General features: G+C 37.5%; 1 protein-coding gene across 4 annotated transcripts in view; it reads left to right on the top strand.

Moving 5' to 3' along the window:
* Window positions 1-21,975, top strand: part of DENND1B (DENN domain containing 1B) — a 188,316-nt gene that overhangs the window by 81,409 nt on the left and 84,932 nt on the right. For all 4 annotated transcript variants that reach the window (XM_068689753.1, XM_068689754.1, XM_068689752.1 and 1 more), the window contains exons 4-6: window positions 5,598-5,647; window positions 13,607-13,726; window positions 21,609-21,678. In XM_068689753.1, the coding sequence (XP_068545854.1) occupies window positions 5,598-5,647; window positions 13,607-13,726; window positions 21,609-21,678 (240 nt within the window). The remainder of the gene's footprint in view (window positions 1-5,597; window positions 5,648-13,606; window positions 13,727-21,608; window positions 21,679-21,975) is intronic.

Here is a 21,975-nt window from a genome sequence, read left to right as displayed (position 1 = left end):
AATATGATTTATTTTAAACTGGTTATGGGATAAGATTCAGGAGCAATTAGACAAATGGAGAGTCCAAGATTTTGTAACTTAGTAAAAATCTTTGAATTTTTAAACTCACTTCAGTTTGTTTAGGAAGCCTTATTCTTCAATCTTTCAGGATAATGAGCTTGATAATGCCGTTTGAAGTACCTGGGGTTAATTAGTACATGTGCTCTTTTCTCTTAAAGTGAGGGATACTCCAAAACCAAGTCAAGTCTCATACAGGTCAAATGTGTTGGGATTGAGTTAGGTGACTAGAAACGTGAAAATGGTAACTAAATTGCTTCAAACTGGCTATTCCTGAGCTTTATAGTATTATGGTTTCAAAAAAACAAAACAAAGCCATTTAATTTCTTGCAACAATGAAGTGCTGTAGCCTTAAGGTACATCTTTCATTTATTTCTCAAAAGAACTGCATCTCTACCCTAAACCATTTGCATTTGATTTGTATATTCTTTGCTTGTGTGAGTAAGAAGTGTTCAGAAAGCAGCTGATGATTTTTTTTTTACCCTACAGAATTACTGGATAATTGCAGAATGATGCACTTCGGAGAAAGGCACATAGAGGTTAAAAATAGTTATGGAGACCTGATAATGACTTCCATACTTTAGACCTTTGGATTTCTGTGAATGTAATCTAAGATTATTTTTTTTTTTTGGTTATTCAAACCATTTGGGCCTTTTTTTATCGTAGCTACAATTTTCTGATGAGATTTTTACCAGAGGTAACAGCTAAGTCTTTGAAATATAACTGCTGCTGCTAGCTTCACAGGGGTCCCTGCTGTGGGTGTGTGCAGCTTCAGAGAAAGGAAAAGGAAAAGTCAGTGGTGAGGACAGAGCAGCTTGCCTTTTCATGGACTGTTTTATGGAGCAGCATTAGAATTTCACCGTAGTAGAGCCATAATGATGAAGGGCTCAACACTGCAAGATGCTAAGCGGTCTGGCTTTGATTTAAGAATCAATCTAAATCTGTGCTTAACTTAAAGCATTTGAATATACCCACTTAAGTGACTGCTTTCAGTCAGAAATACCTGTCATGACAATCGTAAATCTCAAGTAGATCTCTTGTTTGCATGTTTAAACTGAAGTAAGGTAACTGAAAACTATGGTACGAAATGGTGAAAAAAAGTCCCAGAGAAGAGTAAGTTAGGTTGAGTGAAGACAAGAGGACACTAGGAGCTGGACGTGCAGATTTGAGTATGGGAAACTGGTGAGAGAGCCAAAAGAGAGAGCTTCATTCTTGTGTTTCAACAGAAGGCATTTAGAGAGGTGAGTAGCGAGAGGAAGTTCTGGGAGGAAGAAAATAAGAGTTTTATAAGGACAATTAGATGAAATACAAGTAGTAAGGTAGAATAGCAAGTAGCTTTTGTCAACAAGATGGAAAAGAAGAAAATGTTTATTAACGTGAGTAAAAGAAAGATAAAACTGGCAAAAAAGAGAATTTCCCCTTTCAGTGAGGGTGTAGAAGGGTCTTCACAAAAATTAGGTAGAGAAGTAAAAAAGAGATAAAAAAAAAAAACTAGGAACAAAAAGGTTGAAGAAATAAAGATATTGCAGAAAAGTTGCAAAACGTTTTCTGTCTGGGAGGATGACTATTTATTTGTCTTATAGTTCATATTTCCTTGGCTCAAAACAGAATGAAGAGATAATGATAAATAAATAGTCATTTGGCCACTAGTTATATGAATGATTTTGGTAACCTGGTCAGGATAATGTAGTTAAATAATGCAAATTATCTTGCTTACCACCTGTTCCATTTAGGCCATGTCTTCCTGGGTGTGCTGACACGTCTCTGGAATGGATGCGGTGTGACTGTGTCTTAGGGTGAGGCTGTTCATTTCCCGAGAGATGCTGGTTCCTAGGTAGAGCTGACCTAGGTGCGAATTTACCTGCTTACTTGGGCATCAGTCTTATGGCACAGATACAGTTGGAAGGTTACAGGACTCGCGGTTCTTTTTCCTGTTCACTTAAATGTAAACTGCAGAACACTATAAGAAAAAAAAATACTAGGGGGAATAGTTCCACATCCTTCTAACCTTAGATATTAATCAGGTTAAACTTATGCTACTTAGTATCAAGAGATCAATTAACTTCTGTGGATTCATCAAGTCATCAGCCTTTATCTACCTTAAAAGAAAAAAGTAACCTGTTGAGGGGCGTAAGTTAAAGTGAAAAAACCCTTATACCTATGTGGAGATGCTTTAAATATGCTGACTCCATAATATATGTCAAAGCTGGTAAGAATTAGCTGTATGGATATAGAAATGATCAAGGAACGCTAAATAATTCTTACTTTTTAAGCATCTGTAATATTATCTCTGTGCAGAACTAGTGAGCGTGACCAGGCCAGGCTGGAGCTGTGTAGTGCAATTGGTGCAAGTGAATTAATTAACCCACTGGGCCATGAACCTGTGAGAGGGCAATTTTCTACTGCTATGCTATAGAAGAAATATTTTTCTTAAATGCTAGAGGGAAGCAGCATGCCGTAGTTCATACGATAATAATTTTGTGATTTTATTTTCCACTGGAGTTTGTGTATGGAACGAGATGGTTATCCTGTGACTTGGCAATTAAATGCAATTGTATATGCAACTGCATGTGTTTATTCAGAGTTTCAAAGCAAATATATATTCTTTAACTTGCTTTTTTTCCAGCATCTTTCTCTTTTTTGTCCTGTACATAATTTCTTTCCTTTCTGAAACAGTGACCATTTTTTTTTTCTGAATGCTCTAATTCTGTGTGAGCCAAAAGTGGAAACAATCATGAGCCATGTGAATGAAGGATGGTTTGCTTTCTGGAGACTTGTACAACCTTTTGTTTTCAGGAATAAACACATGCTTTTATGAAGCTTTTAATATGAAGGACAATAAATGCATTATTCTTTTTCTGAGGATGTGTGCTTTGACTCAAGTGGAAGTCCTGGCCAGGCTATGGATCTGTGAAAGGGGTGACCCATTAGGAAGCAGAGCTCAAATTTTATTCAATAAAGAGGTTACCGAAAATATTGACTTTAATTGCACACTATTAGTGGCTGTGTATGTGGATGTGTATATAACAATCACTCGCATTTTAAACTTGTCTAGAAGCATCTTGGGGACGTCTTGTTATCTTCCATTTTAAAAAATCTAAATAGCACCTGTAATTAAGGGAGAAAACGGAGCCCTGGAAGCGAGGTAGGACTTCCATCCATTGATCTGTGTAAACCCGGCTTACACTGTCAGGGGAAAAGCAGTCAACTGCTGAGCTGCTTTGTCACTGACATAAGCTGAGAGAGGATTTTTTTTTTTTTTTGTCTATACTGTTTATACACCAGTCTATAGACCTGCTGGCTGGTTGAATTTTAAAGAGTGCGGAGCTTTAAAGACTTGTCCCCCGAGGGATGCTCCTGCCAGTTGGGAAGCGAGCGGAGGCTGCTCTGCAGAAGTTGTGTGCACGTGTGCTGCCGGGGGGGCCGGGCAGAGCGGGGGCACCTCGCCGTCCTGTGGCCGGAAAACTCACACGTCGTCTTCGGGTTGCTCGGTCGAAATGCTGAGCTACTACCTTTGGTTTTGGTTTTGTTCTTCCTGCCTGATAATTTATGCTGAGAGGATACAGCAGGGAACTTGAATGAATCCATTTCCGTACCCGATTCTAAATCTAAGCTCATCAGGCAGCAATTCAAATCCCCAGTAGTAAGGAGCAAATGACTTCCTAGAGTGTCACAACAGGTGCGGATTTGGGGAGAGTTTAAACTGAGTAGAACATATTATTTCTTTGGAATGGGAGAAACACTCCTTGTGAGCCTGAAATAAGAAACTGGAAGTGTTTAGGAAATTTCTGAGTCAGAAGTTTTGATTAGTCTGTTCTGCTTTCCTCTGCCAGTTTATTATTACCGCTACCAGCATCACGTAGGCTTGTTTCCTGCCTGCAGAAATTCGGATGTTGCGCTCTGTTCGCTGCTCCTCGTGCTGCCAGAGCGGGCACTCAGCAGCCGGGTGGTGCCGGAGCACTCTTCTTGTCCTGCTTCTTAGAACCCATTTCCTGCAATTGAGTTCATAAATACTCCTTCCCAAAGCACAGCGCCTTGCTTTCGTGCCCTTCTTTATCTGTCCTGAGAAAGCTGAAGTCTGAAGACTTTCTTGAACTCTCTTATGTGTCTCAGAAACTCTAGAAAAATTGACTTCCTTACAGCCTAGTGGGGCACATGATATATCTTTAAAATATTACAACTAACAGGGGCATGTTTATTTAGAGGCTTTCTTTTTCTCCTTTCCTAAACTATGCATCCCTTGCTGATTAACTTGCACGGGTTCTTCGTGTTTTACACTTTCGACTGAGCCATGCAAATGTTTGTAGTAAATAGTCATTGTGGCGTGCAGGAATTTAAATACATAATTTCCCCTAATGGGAGATAACTGCAGCACACAGTAAACAGAGTGCTCAGGCAGGAGAGTGCGAACATCTCAGATCCAGTTCTTAAGCCCCCACCAGCAGCCCTGGAAATCTGCACTCAGTGTGCATTTTTCTGAAGACACACACCTCGCAGGATGACTTGTGTACCCCGGTGTATTTGTCTCTTTGTTGGTCTGGTACAAAAGGAGAACTGTAGCTTTGCTGACCAACTGCAATGTCATCAATTGTCCCTTCTTAGCTGACGTGTCACGGAAGGTTTGTTTGCCCAGTTGGGAGCAAGGAAATAACTGTGTTTTTTTTTTTTTTTCTGGGTTCCTGTAAGATCACTGTTTAATACTTTCTGCTAACAGATCTGGCAATTCACTTTTTCTTTCTTTTTTTCTTTTTTTAAGAGAAAATCATTGACTAGCTTGACAGCATTTTTATATTTTAATTAACACATTTTATTTGCCACTAAACAACTGCTTAAATAAAATTCTGTGAGAAAGAGCAGCATTATCCTTTTATATCATGGTATAAATGTGTAGCTCTGGTAGATGTCACCCCCTTTTTTTTTTTTATGAATAGTGAGGCTTGCTTGTGAAAACCAAAGGGTTAATCATATAAATTTCTCCTTTGGACCAGCAGAAGATTTCCATCATTTTCAGCATTTGACCATGAAGGATGTATAGAGTTGTTATACCTCTCTGTAATTCATTCTGCTGCCAACTTCATTCCCTTTTCTCTGCCTGCATTTTAATTGAAACAACATTTGTATTTTTGAGCCAGGATCTGTCAGAAGTCCCTGTGGCTAGTCTGTGGTACAAGTAGCAGCAGACGTGGCTTACCCATATGGTGTGGTGCTTCTTGTAAAATCCATATGGCCTTGTTGAAGGGAATCCCAGCGGGGATGTGAAGGGTGTTAATACCCTTCAGGCCAGGCCTTTCCCTCCTGGGGCTTCTATGGCATTGTCTTTGCAATCTGCCGAAGCACAAACTTAATTCCTTTTTAATAATCAATTATTTCAGTCCAGGAACGTGTGCTGTATTTTATGCAATCTTATATTCCTTGAGTTTATTATTTGATATGAGCATTTTGGGTTATTTTTTAAAAGCAAGCTGTAGGGCAGATGCTAGCAAATACAGATAAAAGGCTTTTCAAAATCCTAACTTTATTCCTTTTACTTGTATTTACAGGAAGTGCTGAACAGCGTTCCAAAGTTCTGCTTTCCTTTTGACATTGAAAGGTATGTGGTACAGTTATTATTTATTGAAAGATGTTTTATACAAAATTATATTTAGCGTAGTTGCAAGGAAAGGCATAAGGAACAGGAAAATACATTATACTTCATAAGCTTGCACCTGTAGATGAGAAGAACATGTTCTTTGTTATTCAAGAGTGTATTAAATCCTTAGGAGGGACTTGTCACAGCAAAATGCAGAATTTTAGGGATATGTTCATCAGGATAGAGCAATATTCTGGCTCCCAGCTTTGTCCATTATAATTGTAAACACCATCTGCCTTAATATAAGGATATAACATAGTTTCCTTCAAACAGCAAGCATTAAAAAAAGGAATGTTATAGTACACTGGTATATAGAAACTCACTGACCAGTACTGAGAACATGTTGTTTGAGTTCAAAGAAATTAAGACTTCAATTGCTTGGAATTAACTGAATATGCAATTGATTTTTCTCAGAGTAGATTCAAGACCATTATTTATAATTAATTAGCTCTTACCTTTCTGGGATCAGTTATAATGTGGCTTCCATGTAATGATGCCAGTCATTTAAATGGTTCATATGAAACAATTTTACTAATTAAAATATTTGTGTTTGTCAAAATGATTAATGGTAATTAATTTAATCAATCATACTCAATTTCTGAAACTCATATTGTCCAACTCAACAAAGATTGAGTTAAAAGCTTAATTTGCATAATTAATAAAAGATACACCCAGGTAGTGTGTAGGTTCAGCTGGTTTCAGCACAACATTGGCATCAGTTGCATATGAGAGCCCTGCAATAAGCTACCATTAGTGCAGTAAAAGATGGTGTATGGATATAGAAAGGAAGGAAAACACACTGGCAAAATAAAGATTGTCACAAACACAAGTTTTCAGAAGTAAACTATGTTCATTTAGTCTTTTATAGTTGAATTTAATTAAGTTGTTTCATTTTTGATCTGGTTAAGCTAACTGTCTTTTAAGCTGTTTTAATGCCCTAACTAATACAATTGTCAGTATTGGTTTTAAAGCATTCAAGTCTTTAATATGCTTAAGATATATACAGAATTCTGTTTAAAATTGGTAATGAAGATGAATAATGGAAATAAATTTTGAGGATAACGGAAAAAGGTGAGGTTCTGTTGCTGCCATCCAGTGGCAAGAACATTATCAGTGGCAGCAAATAATTATTTTCAACAACTTATCTTGTGTTAACTGTTTCTGTTAAGCCATTCAGAAGACACTTAGTTGCTTGTATGAGACTGTTGAGCTTAATCAGAGAACTGTGGGAATATATTAATTTATTTTAACAAAGTATCCGAAGTGGTGGGAGGGGTTGAGAATAACAAGAGATGTTTGTTGTTTGTGTGTTAATGGTTTTGATGCCCTTTGTCCCATTCCCCAATACTTGTTGACTCTTGGCGTATATTTGGCTTGTATTTGATTGAAGAGCAGTGGTCTGACAGAGATGAAATTCCTACAAAATCCATAAAACTTGGCAGTTGGACAGAAGGAGAGAGTCTTGGAAGCTGAGTTACACTGACAGAGCACAAACCTGGCTCGTTCTGTCTGGCCCGCCGGCTGCTCTGGCAGAGCACTGCTGTCTTTCAAGTCAGCCGCTGGGAGCTGAGTTGTAGGGGATTTGTGAGAGAACTAAAGGCAATGTGGGGTCACGAGAGAGTGAAAGAGCATGGACAGGGAGGAGGGGCAGAGCTATTGTGGGGAACAGGATAGAAATGTTGGAAGCCCATTCAAGAATGCGGGCTGAATGTTTACTGGCAGCTATGTGTGGGACAACTTACGGCTGTGTGGTGTTTATGCTACTCAGTTCAGGCATTTTTATAGTATAAATATATATTGCCACTTTCTTTTTTTGTAAAAAAAACTGTTCAGGTGTCTTGTTTTCTCCATTTTTATTTTTTTTTGTGTGGGGGGGAATGGGACTGATACAGACAAGTATTGAGAAAAACATTGCTATAACTCCTTCTCATGTGGTTTTCTTTTTGATGGATGTTGAAGATGTGACAAACACTTAGCTTTTCTTCTAGCCATAATCATGCTTTTCCCTTGTTTGGTGAATACTTATTTATTTTCTTGTATTGAGGACCATGATAGACTATACACCGAGTGCCCCCCACGTGTTTTACAGGCAGTTTCAGTGACAAGTTCTGTACAGAAGTCTTTGATTGAAGTGTAACACAAAGTTTCTGTTTCATTGATTGAGCATGTTGTACTCTAGGGAACATAGATTCTCAAACTGTATTATGTGTACTATCCATACATAAACCACTTAGAGCACCTTCTGATCCTCCTAAGAGCTAGGAATTACCAGTGCAAAAGTGGAACTTCCACTGATGCTGCTGATCAAGATAGCTGGAATAAAGAACATGGCTTTGTTCCATAGATTGCTTCTGGGCTTTCTCGTACTGTGCAGTTTGAGTGTTCTTTTTATTAAATAGATAAATACAACTCAAAGTAGTAAAGCTCTATTCTTTAAATTATGGAAGTAGCAAAGTTAAAGCCCTGCTAAAGCACGGTGGTAAGTCCATCATCATGTATTCAACTCCACCTCACCTGTGATTAATGAATGAATTGAGAAGTAAATGAAAGAAAATGTATTTGATTTTGTTTATTCGCTGTGATGCAATGATCACAGACTGAGATCCAGATTTGATTCTATCATAGTGCTTACTTCATCTCACCAGACATGCTGACTTTATCTTTTATGTGCATGTAGTAAATAGCTGTATGCTATTTGTTCTAATTATCAAAATTGCATACTGTGAATGGTGATTAAAATCTGTAGGTACTCCTGTTAAATTAAACCTGAAAGTCAAGCCAAAGAAGGCACAATAAATGGTGTCATTGTTGACCATGACTTAAACTTTGATTTTATATATATATATATATATACATATATATACATATATGTATATATATTTATTTATTTATTATCGAAAGCAAGCACATAGTTTTTTGCTGCCTGATATGGCTTACCTTTTATGTTGAAGGGATTAAGAAAGGAACTGTAATAGAAGTTCTTAAGCATTTATCCCAAGAACCAGTGTATTTTTTTTTTGGAGGGGGGACTAAATTATTTTAGACTTAATAAATAGCAAATTGTATACCATTTTAACAGTTCGTTTGTAGATATTTACAAATATGTTCCTTTTTCTTCTGCTACACACTTCCTTTCTCTGCTTCTATTCATATGGAATGGTATCATTTGAAAACAAAGAGGTTTTTCATTTCCTTGTAATGTTTGTTAAGCTATTTTTTTTTTTTACATTAGAGAAATCATACTTCTTTTCTCTTGTTCCTTGCATCCTTTATGCAAACTCTGCATGATGATGTTGACTTATTTCCACTATCAGTCTTCTGTATTTTCCCTCTCAACCTCAAACCTGTGTGTAACTTTGCAGAGCCCGTACCTTGATCTCAAGCTCTATCCGTGTAGCTGGGTGATGGCGTAAGCATGCCAATGCTCCCCTTGTTCTAGTTGGCCCCGCTTCAAATCCAGTCCTAAGTTGCAAGAAGTCTGTGTAAGGACAGGAGAAACCCAGGTAGTGGAGTCATGGGTCACAGAGCAGGCTTCGAAGTGGAGACAGTAGTCTCTGATTTGGGAATAGTAATAAATGGAAGAAGTCTCAACCTAGGGTTACTGGTTCCCTGAAATTCAAAGCCCTTTAGAAATTCTAAAATTTGAAGAACAACTCATTTCAAACATGCTTTGTTTCCTAAACAGATTAATTTGGAAGAAGAGCAACTCTAATTGAGAACAAGAGATAAATGTAATGGTCAGACATGCTGTTTTTCGTTGAAAGAAGAGATTTAATTTCTGCCTGAATCAGGTCTCTCAAGGCAGCCTTAAAATGCGACATGCACAATAGCAATAGTATAAACAAAAATCTTTCAAATGATTGTTTATCTGCTCCTTGCGTATCAAAGAACCTTTTCTGCATTCTGTAGATACTTAGGGAAATTTTAACAACTATTTTTATTCATATAGTGACCTGTAATAACCTTGAAAGAGCCCATTGTAGTCTCCAGAGTTAATAAGTGTTTACACACATCCTTTGCGGTTGGTGATTTATTGTTGTTGAACTAAGATTAAATGTAAGCATGCAATGCAGGAACTGAAAGGAAGTAAAAAGCAATGCAGAAGAATGAGTTTGGTGACAGTTTGTGGCACCTTGTGCCTGCTGTCTCCCTGCAGGAGAGCAGATCCCGTGTTCTGACGTAACGCACTCGGCCGCCATTTTGAAGTTGGGTCAGTCGATCCTGTGCTCTGTCAGAAAGTATAGGTAATGCTTTCTATAGGCGATTTCACTGGGTAACAATGGTGTTTTACACATGACATTAATGCTAAGGAAAAGTGCTAGAAGCACCTTTGCTGTGAGTTTGTAGCAGTTACAGGAGCTGTTATGTGCCACCAAAGTCAAAACTTCACCTCAGAGACATAAGTCCCATAGCCAAAATTTGTCCGCATTATGTATGATACATGCAATAGATACATTAAATCTGTAGTGGTAGCACTTCTTGAATGATTTATGTGTCAGGTTTATACATTTTGGTTGTCTATTGTTTTACAGAGATCTCTGGTCATCATTAGGTTGTTACTGTAAGGCTTAAGTATAGTCAGTTTTTCTTCTGCTGAAGAGGATTAAAAAAACAGGCATCCTTGCTGCCCCCAGCTCTTATGTGGAGCTCTCAAATTAGCAACCCAGGGTTAATTCAGCATTTTAAACTCTAATCAAAAAATGTGGTGCAGATGGATGGTCACTAGGTTCTGCTAGCTGTTCCTTGAAGCAAATGGAACCAAATGCAAACTTTTGCTTGTCTGTGGAGATTCAGCTTTGGAGTTTTCCTCAGTTTGAACATCCGGAACAAGTTGCTTACACTCTTTTTAAGTCTGCAGGATGCAGTTTTCAAGCTGAGCTGTTTTCACACTGACTGTCAAAACACAGAGTTGTATCTCCTACAGAAGCAAAGGGAAGATGTTGAGTTGGAGGTGGTGAGATGGCACTGGGATTGCCTCCCACTGGACTGCCAGAACTTGGCTGAGCTATTTTTAATAGAAAGAGAATATCAAAATTTAAACCTTATTTTTAAAGTGGTCTTGTGTAACAACACTTCTATATATGCTTTAATTGCAATACTGGATATCCTCCCGTGTCATCTACCACTGTTGGCAAGGGAGGAGGCAAATAACTTTAAGCAAGGGACACATACTGGTGTGAGGTTTTTCTGTGGCTAAGGAATTGTATTTAAGCAGCAATGGAGAAGAGTCATTTGCCTGACATACATATACACAGTACAGAAAAACCAAAGCCTGCATAGATGGGCATCTGTTAAGAATAGCTTTTTGTAAATCATTGATCATCTGCTTGGGTTAGGGGCCCATGGCCTGCCCATGCCAGGCTAGCGGGTGACCGCCAGGCCCAGGCCCAGGCGAGGCCGCAGCCGGGCAGGGCACGGGTGAGGGCAGGAGGCACCAAGGGCACTGTGCACTGTGTGGATGCCAGCACTGCTGCTGCTGGGCATTGTAAGCACCCAGCGAGGCACCAGGCTGCAGATTTCTATGGAGATGTGCTTGCAGGAATAAAGAGACAGGTGCAAAGATGTGAAATAGCAAATTGGATCATTGGCAAGGGAGTAATAACATGCTGTTATCGATGGTTCTCTGATGTGTCCAACATAATATACACGCAGCATGCAAGGTATGTAAAAGAGCCTGAAAGATGAAGCACTGAGAGAGCCACTAAGCATCTATTGTGTCTTAAAAGCACACTCGATTGTCTTCCAGTTTATTGAAGACAATCAAGGAGAATACTTGTAATGACTTGTGTAATTACCTAATGTAAAAATGTCCATTTACTATAATGGATCTCCAGTGGTTCTACTGGACCAGGATAAAGATAACTTGTACTGCTGTTTATATTCAGCACAGGCTTTTATTTCAGCCTGATCACTGTATGTTCTGAAGGGACAAAACCAAATGGAAACAAGTGGGAGATTCTGCAGTCTGGGTAGTAGCATCGCTTGGCTAACATTTAAGTTGTTGTCATATATCATTAAGCAGGATAGTGTGCGTGTCCCACATAATTTCTTCATTTCTTTAATTTCCTTCTACTTTCTTCTTTCTGAAGGGAAAATTTTTATATTTTATTTGTTGGAGCTTTTTGCAAAAATTGCAGGGGATAAATTAAAAAAAAAGATGCACTTAGTGGTGAGATTTGTTCTCAGCCTCTGCAGGAATTCATTTTCAGCTTGGTATGTAAGAATGAACCATACCTGACATATGTTAACCGTATCACTCACTAGCAGCCACATAGGTATTCTGCTGAAGAAGATAAATTAAGAATGAGAAAATAACAGAGGAAAATAGGGTTACAGACAGAATTACTGCATTTTACGTTTTCAAATCTCCCTGCACTTCCCATTACAACTTTGCTTTTATATGCTTTTAACTATGCCATACGTTATCTTTCATGGTTGAAAATGACGAGACTCTACCACTTGTTTTCTTTGGAAGATGTTGGAAAAGTGCAATATGTATTTCTGTGAGTAAACTGAAGATGCAATTGTGTTCTGAAATGCTTACACTAAATTCTGTGAAAATCACCAAAATTTGACCATGTTGAGAAGCCTTTGAAAACATTCCCGTTTTAGATTTTAGTAATGATGGTTACTGACTGGTATTCATCTGAGGCATACATTGTCGTTCTTGCTTCAGAACTGGGTGGGACTTGCCTAAAGTTGTTGTCATGGCACAGGATGGTATAGCTGAGAGCTGCTCTGTCCTCTGCTGTCCTCTGGCTGAAGCTGACAGGTTGCACAGGAGAGAAGGATGTCTGGCTCAAAAGCAAAAGGAGACAGGAGTCACAGAGGAGGTGCCCTGATTGTAGAAGGAAATTGGGAAAAGGTCTATGCTGTCAAACAGAAAGTGGGGGTAAGGAATGGAGGTTAGGACTAGGAACTGGAGGGTTTGAGGAATCAGAGGTGATGCTGAGAACAAACCACATTACCCTGTGCTGGTTGAGCGGGGCGCTTGGGGATAAGAGGAAATGGAAGACCACGCAGGGAAATGTGTAAACTTATTCTGTCCCAGGTGGTATGTGTTTTGGTATAGCCTCGAAGATGCTATTGCTTATTATTTTAGTTCTTGTGCTATTTGTTTTTGATTGTTTTCAGTCTTTTGCATTTGCAGAATAGAAAAGCTTGCACTTGAAAATAGGCTTAAAAAGGTTTTCTGTTGGGCAATACATAATGGAAAAAAGGAGGAAAAAGTGTAGGTGTGCATGGGAAAGCTACAGGTCTACACAAGAAAAAAAAAGCTAGTTTTCTAATGTATGTCTTAAGTCAAGCCTGTGCTATGAAATTAAATAAAGTATTTGTAGAACTTCAGCCCTTTGTTTTGGTTGGCATTTTTCACTGTTGAGGTGTGCTCAGAGCCAGCAAGCTGCGGCAAGCTTGTGCCACTCCTGCTTAGGCCTTAGGAAGACCTAAAGACCTTAGGAAGTGGTCTGCCTGCTGAGCTCAGGGCAGTCCGGGGCAGTGTCCTGTCTCCTGCAGTGCAGGCAGGAACGTTCCAGTCTCTCCTTAGCAGCAGCTCCTTCCTCTCATCCTTTATCTACCCTGCTCTATATTTTTTGTAACTCCCATGCCTTCTTTTTGTGATATGGGGTTTGAACCTCACAGAGAGCCCTCAAGTTGGGGGCTCACCGAGGTGGAGGTGGCCAGATCCAGTGGATGGGGCCGGGATGGCAGCAGGAGGCATGGATGAACAAGAGAACTGAGCTCTGGTGTCCATGGGAAGGTGTGGGGTGGAAGAGGCTACCTGGAGGGAAGGAAAGGGGAAAAGGGTTTTCTGAGAAGAAGGATAATGAGGTTTGAACATGGAAATGTTTGAGACTAGTGACTTATATGTTAGTGTTTTTCATTATTTGGTGTTCTTACACTCTGTGTCTAATTTTTCAGGGTGTCCCAAAACCAAGTAGGACAGCATTTTACCTTTGTACTCACCGACATTGAAAGTAAGCAAAGGTTTGGATTTTGCCGTTTGACGTCAGGAGGCAAGGTCTGCCTCTGTATTCTGAGGTAAGTTGGAACAAGAAAACATTGAGTATAGAAGTGAATATAGGAAACACATAAAGAAAAATTACTTTTTGAAAATCTTCTGATAATATTTTATGCTTATCTGTCAGTATATCATTTCTGTACAATAGTGTTACCATTGATTTCAGCTGAAGAACAGTCTCAAGCCCCACGTGTGTTTTTGAGTGAGGCTAAATGATTCAATTTCTGCTTAAAAGCTTTGCAGGCTTTGAATGTTATCTGTATATTCTTACTTTCTAAGGTAATCTTTGACAAGTATCCAGTCAATTTAACAATGAACTGTGCTATTCTGTATCCTTGTCGTTGGAAATATGATTCTTGGGTGTGTCTTCCATCATCTTTAGCCAGACTATTTATCTTATATGAAACTCCAGAGCCAAATATGAAACTCCAGAGTCAATGTGCGGCACACCACTTTGGTGCAGAACAGACACTGAAGAAGAAGAAATTTACACCAGCAAAATATTTTGTTTTTCCTTCTGGTTATTCTTTGTTCTCCTTGAAGATAATAGCTTTGATAGTGGGAAAAACACACACACACACAAAATTGTTTAGCTAAAGCCTTTCTTTACTGTGCTTTATTGTAAGGCCAAATTGCCAGTCAATTAATAGCCTACCAGTCTGTAATGCCCATAGGAAAAATGGGGACATCAATTTTGGAAGCACATTAGGAGCCCCCCAAAATCTGTGATTTTAAACAGGTTCTAAACTAATTTTGAGAGCCTGTGCAATGGACTTTTTTGGGGCAGGTAATTCAAAAATAAGTATTTGCTATAAATAATGTAAAAATTCACTGCCATATAATAAAAATAGCAAATGGAAAAGATTTTATTTTGAAAATCAATTGGTTTTCTGTGATCCTGACAATACTTCCTTAATACTACTGTGGAAGGATTTAAGTCAGGATTTTGGAGCATATAATAGCTGTTTTCACTGTGCTAGCTTTTGTTGCTAAGTCTTGTTAATGCCCAGGGAGAATATAAATGTATGCTCTTAGCAGTTTTTTCTGAGCTAGCCTTTTCTTCCCTCATCAGGCTAAAAACAAACGTTTTTTTTTTACTTGTACTCCTAATGTTGTCTGGGTAGTTTCTAATGTTGCAGTAACAATTCTTTAATCAATTACACTCAAGTATGTACATTTCAATACTGTATGTCATGCTGCAAAGCAAAGGATGCAGATTGTCAGTTGGTGTAAACTGGGGTATTTCTGTTAACATTTCCACAGAAACATACATCAGTTAAAGATTAGCCAATGATCTGTTACTTGGCAGAATAACTAGGAATATGAAAAGTGGCAAGCTATAATTTTTCACCAAACTGTAATCAAAACATTGCCTTTATTGCTTTTATTGTGACAATTTCAAATTTACAATGCATAGCTGAATGCATAACAGCACTAACTTCATGAAATTGTACTTCTAGATTGGTAGCTCTTTGCTCTCCAATTTGTTTGCCAGTTTGAAATAGTGTTTTGCTCAGATGGAAAGAATGTATCAGTATTTTCCTTTGATGCATTTTAGTACTTGGTCTGATTTCTGCTCTGAATCCAAGATTTGTTAGGAATGACCAAATGAAAGGAGACTTGCTAGCAGATTTCTTTCACCATTTCATCTGACTCTCCCTTGAAAATGTTAATTTATCTTAAACTAACCACTATCAAAGAAAGTTTAACAAAGAGTTCCTGTCTTTATCATACCTTCATATAAACACACATATGCAGGCATACAAAAATACCATGTCAAGCTATTGCACACCTGCACATCTCCATATGCACGTATTTGTGTATCTGCACTAAGAAGAGGAATAAAATTCACACTGGTGGCTGGGGCTTTAACAAAGACAAACTAGAGAAAGTCAAGTATAAAAGACTTAACTAAATGGCAGTAGGTAACTGAAATCTAAATAAGAATCTCTGAAAAGAGAACAGGAACAAGCCAATCACAGTGATGAGAAAGAAATCCATAAAAACTGTGGCAGACTGATGAGTAGGGAACAGGCTTCCCTCTTGTGAATGTCTTTTGCGAGTGGTACCATGTCATATACTAACCTGTGCCAGGCCTGCTTACTGGGATTTGAACTGGTTAGTGGGATTCTCAACTGTAAAGGGAAGAGAAGGCTGCTTGTCCTCAGATTTTACACTACCAATGTAAAGCTGCTGGTGAGATTAAGTCTTGTAGTTTCTCTCTCTAAAATTCATTCTTTATCTGAAACACTAATTTAAGGAAATCAACTTGGAAACGTACTCCAAACTGGAGAATTTAAATCAGAATACACACCCATCTCATAAAACATACAGAGAAATTTCATATGTACATTTTATCTACACATGTATAAGACCAATGTGAAAAGAATTGTCTCCCAAATCAGAATGTTCTGTTCAAGTTCTCTGTAAGCAAGAACACAGTTAAATAAAAATGCTCCAATGTAGCTATCCCCGGCATTTTTAGTTGAAGAATTTAATCGTTGTACAGCATTTTCTAAACTGGTCATGCAGAACTTGACAGCAGTTGCCAAATTCAAAGTACAAATAAGTACAAAATCACACTAAGATGAGAAAACACATTTTGGATCGTTCTCCAGACTGTTCTCCAGAAGTTGTGTGTGATTCCTTGAAAGTCTTTTTGTTAGTTTGTTTTTCTTTCTCAAACTGCATGGCTGCTTTGTGAAACTCTCGGTGTGAATCCTGCTGTGTCACCTCTTCCATCTCCACAAACTATTGAACTCGTGTAGCCCCTTAAGAACAAGAGGTACCACAGCAGGAATATTGTAGTATACTGGTATACTACACAGGATATTTTTTTCTAATTTTACTTTTTATATGCTAATTTAAATAATAATTTTGGCAGCTCAGATTTCAAGTGGTGCAGTAGAAACATTGATGTTCATTTTTGAATAAAATAGGAGGCTTAAATCTTTTGGGTATTGTTTCTATATATCTCTGCTGTTTGTAGCAGCAATAATACTTTCTGAATTTACGTTAAGCTGTTTTTGAATTATCTTGTATGTTTTTAAAACAAAGTTCAGATAATTTGACTCAAATTTGTTTTGTTAAAATCTTGAAACTGTTATTGGAATCTTGAGGTTGCCCTTATGTATCTAGAGAAATGGAAAATGCATCATTAAAATTTTCAGTCTTAGGTTTCATTAATTTTACGACTGTAAAATTGTCACCTATGTTTCCAAATGAAATGCTCTAATAAGGAAGACAGGTTTATGTGGTAAGCCTTTGTAGTTCTTCAGTTCAGACCACGCTTGAAGGTTTCTCACTCTTCCTTTAGGCAAATCCCTTAGAAGCAGAATGTTTCAATTTTACACATTTTGTGTCAATTTTCCAGACAGAAAAGTAGCCCCTAGACATTAGACATTTAGCTACGGAAAGGCAGTTTCCTTAGTTTTATTTGATTACTAGAAGTTAGATTCCTGCTGATAGTTCAGGACTGTTAGTGGTTACCTGACTATTTGACAGAAAACATTTCCTTTCCTTTATTTAACCTTTGACTCATGAATGTAAAAGTTTTATCAGAGCTATAGTAGAAGCACAAGTGAGGTGGAAGTCTACTTACTGCAACAAGGGTTATGCGTGACTTTGAATAAAAGTCTGAGCTCCTGCCTTGTGGCTCATTTGGATTAAAAGAAAATGCTAAGTATGTTTCTAATTAGCCATGAAATATCTTGTGCTCGTGTTCTCATGACAGGCAGTGGCTGTACTCTTAAATAAAGACCACTGTATTCTAAACCAGGAAATACATGTCTTTTAAAACAATACTGCTTATGTCTTGATATTTTATCTTATTGTGGGAATAATCTTTTGTGGCAACTTCATAAGAATATGAAGTTGATATATATTTGTCTTATATGTTTGTTTCTCAAAAGAGTACTGGTTGTAACATGCAGTCTGCAAAGACAATGTGTGCAATTAAAAAAAACACAAACAAACAACACTCAATAAACCAATGATGGTTTCGTAGTTTAAGAAACTAAATTATTTTTATTTGAAGCTTGCACTTCCAAATACATTAAAGCCCTGTTGTTCCTCAGTTTTACCGACTGCAAAGGGGCTTCACTGATAACCTTTTGACATTTTTTAAGACAGCTAATTCATTATAAAATAGAACAATCATAAATAATTTTATGAATGTGTGCGACAGTAATGTCTTACTAGAAACAGACTTTAATTTTGATTTTATCCACTGTTAAGGTACATGTTAGTGTGACAGTTCGGAGTTAGCAGTAATATATTACAGGTCTCCTTTATTAACTTCAGCAATTCTAAAGCCATTTTTGCAGAGAGTGCATTTCTGTACTGACGTGCTTGAAAAAAATAGTTGCTCAACTTAACAGATGTCACTGGATATTTTGACTTTTCCGTACATAGACTTGTTCTACTGTGCTAAATAAAGATTAACTAATTTTTGCAAGTTTTGCCAACACAACAAGCTGAGAAGATTCCTTTACCCGTAATGCTTCTGTTCCGTCACGCACACAAGTCCCGTATACAGCACTTTATCCTATGCAATATACTTACTGGATAAAGATGTAAAGCTTAAATCATGGGAATGCTCATCTATGAATAAATCTATTTACTAGAGTAGTCCAAATAAGTTAATGGGATTATTAATACAAGTGCTTGCAAAACCAGCCTGTGATATAACAGGAAAAGAATGTTGCTTGACAGCCATGAAGATGTTTCAAAATGAAACGCGCTTATATTTGGTCTTTGCGTCGAGAATCTGAAATCCCTCCTGACTGATAGCTGTCTGAATTATGAACAAACACAATCTGTGTTTGTTTACTTTTAAAAGCAGAGATGCATTGTGTACACACATACAAACACACGCTTTATTGTTTGCAAACAACAAATGTAGCAATTCTTTGTTGTACTGAAATAATAGCAATTAGTAAATACATAAAAGAAAAATATGAAGAACTTATTTGCTTTGCATTAGGTCTTCATAATTTTTTTACAGTATAAACAATATAATTGAAATCATTGGCATAAACTTTTGCAGTTGAACTATGCTTGCGAAGAGCTGAAGACGTGGGAGAAAAAAAACAGGACAGATTTTGGTGGTCTTTGGTTTCATGCCATAGAATGTAATGGAGCACTTGTTTTGATTGGTCTTAATTTTTCAGGTTTAAATGGCATGTTGTTGAAATTATATTAACCTCATATCTGTGGTTATAAGGCTGAAAGCAATTCTTTTCCCAGTCTTTCAGCTCAGAAAGGAAACTGGCATTTTTAAAGGATGTTCAAGTAGTCTGTTTTTACAATGTATTTCTTTGTGGTTTTGTTACATGGAGACATGGAAGTGCATCATCAACCTGATTTTGCCAAGGGAAAGAGTTCTTGTATTGAGTACTCTGGTCAGCATGGTGTAACCGTATGAAAGAAAAATCTTCCCTGGCTTTGTGCTCAGGTTTATTAATTTCAAATAATGAATTTGACCTTGTTGGGCATATATTCTAAAACTTGCATTTAATTTTTCTTTTCAAAGTAAGAGGGGAGCTGAGATCATAGATATAAGAAAGAAATATGGTTAATATTTTATCGAAGTAGGAGCATTTATTTTTATAGCATGCTGTTCATAAATGCTCATTATGAAAAATGAATGATCAGATAAGATTTTACAATATTCTACAGCAGAAAGAAATATGCTTGGGTAATATAGACTGCTACTGCTGAGGTCATGGCAAAACACTGGAAAGTTTTTAGATAACGTCAACTACTTGTGTCCAGTGTTATGAAAGTATTTTGCAATTTAAACCTTGTACCTTGGACAAAACGCTTGGACTGTGTCCTGACCTCTGCTGCAGTTTGAGACTGATAGAATTGTTTGGTGGCTCTGACTTCTGCAGTTTTATTTTCCTGTCCAAGATAAAGTTAATGTGATTCTGGAAGGTAATAGAACAGGAGTCTGAGCTGGAGTATAACTCCGAGATGAGTTGATTTAGGAGCTGTTGCAGTGAGTATTTCACAGGGGTGTGTAGCAGGCCCATAAGCAGTAAGTGGCCACGTGAAGTAAATGTTATGATTATATACAACTATTCTGAAAAGCAGATGCAGTAATGTCACACTTGAACTCCTGTCAACAATACCAAGTACTAGAAATGTCTGTGAGCTTAAAGAGATTGATCAACTTTCAATAATTAGCCAGTACAGTGTATGGTAAAGTGTGATAAAGATATTAATGCACTGGCTTAAAGATGTTGTTGCCTCTGTGTTCGTTTGCGTTTGCAAGAGTAAATTTGTGATGGTTCTGATGATGGTGATTATTATATATATTTTTAAAGAACCAGGAGTTAGGCATTTATAAAGATCGCAGGGTCAGACTGCTATAAAGTGCTTAACTATAACCATGTTGCCAATTCAGATTTCTGCTGTTCTCTTTCTCTGCTGTAAGAACTGGAGTCTATTTCTAAAGCCTGGGCATCTGCTTACTGAGAACAGAGCTGTTAGAAAAAAACCACTCTGCTCTTCATTCTTCACTCTGTTCACTGGGCAGGAGAAGCCTTGGCTTCTGAACCAACCCCTAGCAGCTTTCCCTTTCCTGTAGGGGAAAGCGTTTAGGTTGTGCATACTGGGCTCCTCAGTTGCAATTAGCCTAATGTTTCCTGAAGTACATTTTTGTCATTTCAAGGTATACCCACAGCATGCATTACAGCTTTTAAAAATGCACCGGAATTATGTCAATGGATTTACACTGTGCTGAACAACAACCAAATATGTAGTATTGTTACATACAGGTATAAAATGTAATAAAAAAAAATTCACCCCTGCCAAATCATGAACAACTAGTATTATACTATTCATGGTAATGTCCTTTGTATTTGTGATAAAATTCTTAAAAAAAAAAAAAAAAAAAAAAAAAAGTAGTCATTACTTCTGGATCAAATGCTTGAGTAGTTATTACGTGGTTCTGTAGCATGCTGTCTCTGTTGATGTCTCAGCTAAAGGTAACCATTCTGTAAATAGATTACAAAAAATAGAAATGATGGCACCATGTTTGGGTTTCTCATGCTCTTCAGTTATGTTATATTTATCTTGGATTCTGCTTAACTGATTGGGAATGTTGCGCATATATGGGCTGTGGACTTGTGTGAAGTCTGGTAATTACTCATGTGTTGGTGTGCTGTGAGCTGTTGGTGAAGGCTCACAGTTTTAGAATTTGCTTCTATGTATAGGAATGACTTTATCGGGAGACCAATCTTCTTGTCTATGATGTGACATCTGTGGTATTCTTTAGCAGCGCACAACTTGTCAAGTATGGGGTACTGGCTCTGCCCAGGTAAAAAGGTTTTCAGTCTTCAGGGAAGCAGCAGTTGGGGCAGTCTGGCCAGGTACAACAGAGTGCAGAATCTCAAAACTGCAAATAAAGTTGCAAACAAAGCTAGTGAAACTTGTAACATTAAAAGGTAGTGGGAATGTGATTTGAAACTGTCTGACAATGCTTAAAGTGAACTCTTATGCATTTAGAATAATGAGAAGCAAAAATATGAGCTAGTAGTCTACATTTATGTGGAACTTCAAATCGTTGTACAGTTTATTGTGCAAAGTGAAGTAGTGTACTTAATGCATTTGAAGTATTCAGACATCAGCTTTATAACAAACAAAGCAAAACCAGAGACTTGCAAAATAGCTGCATGTTTAATAGATACAGTGTAAAGAAATATAGCTTAGTAGTACTATCTGTCAGTGATGCACCATCAAATTGAAATTCACGGAGAAAAGTTGTATATGCATTTTATTTGTATGTAGAAATAAAAAAAAAAAGTGCAAGTCACATTAATTGTAGTAGTATTTCATAAGCACTGGAAAAATACACTAATAATTTACTCAAATGTTTTTTTTTTCTTCCTCTTTTAGTTACCTGCCCTGGTTTGAAGTATACTATAAGCTCTTAAATACCCTGGCAGATTATTTGGCTAAAGAACAGGTAATTTTGCATATTCTGTTTCTTTGTGTTAAAGATTTTCCTTGTAATAATAGTCACTATTTCAAGTGCTATAAAGGGATTCTACACTCTTTAAATCTTTTTAGTAACATTCAGAAGCAAGTCATTAAATTCATTGTATTGAAATTCAAACAATCTGAATGTACAACCACCCCTATCACTTGAATACCACATTAATCTTAAAAAGCTGCTGAGAATCTACCTTTATAAAGTGTCAGTCTTAGCATAAACAAGTCCTGGATGAAGTGTGAGCAAAGTGTCACATCACTGGAGAACTGT

Source organism: Anas acuta, chromosome 8 (genome assembly GCF_963932015.1).
Source record: "Anas acuta chromosome 8, bAnaAcu1.1, whole genome shotgun sequence".
NCBI classification, from domain to species: domain Eukaryota; kingdom Metazoa; phylum Chordata; class Aves; order Anseriformes; family Anatidae; genus Anas; species Anas acuta.
Note: the sequence above shows the minus strand (reverse complement) of the source record. Positions and strands in the feature narration are given on the sequence as shown.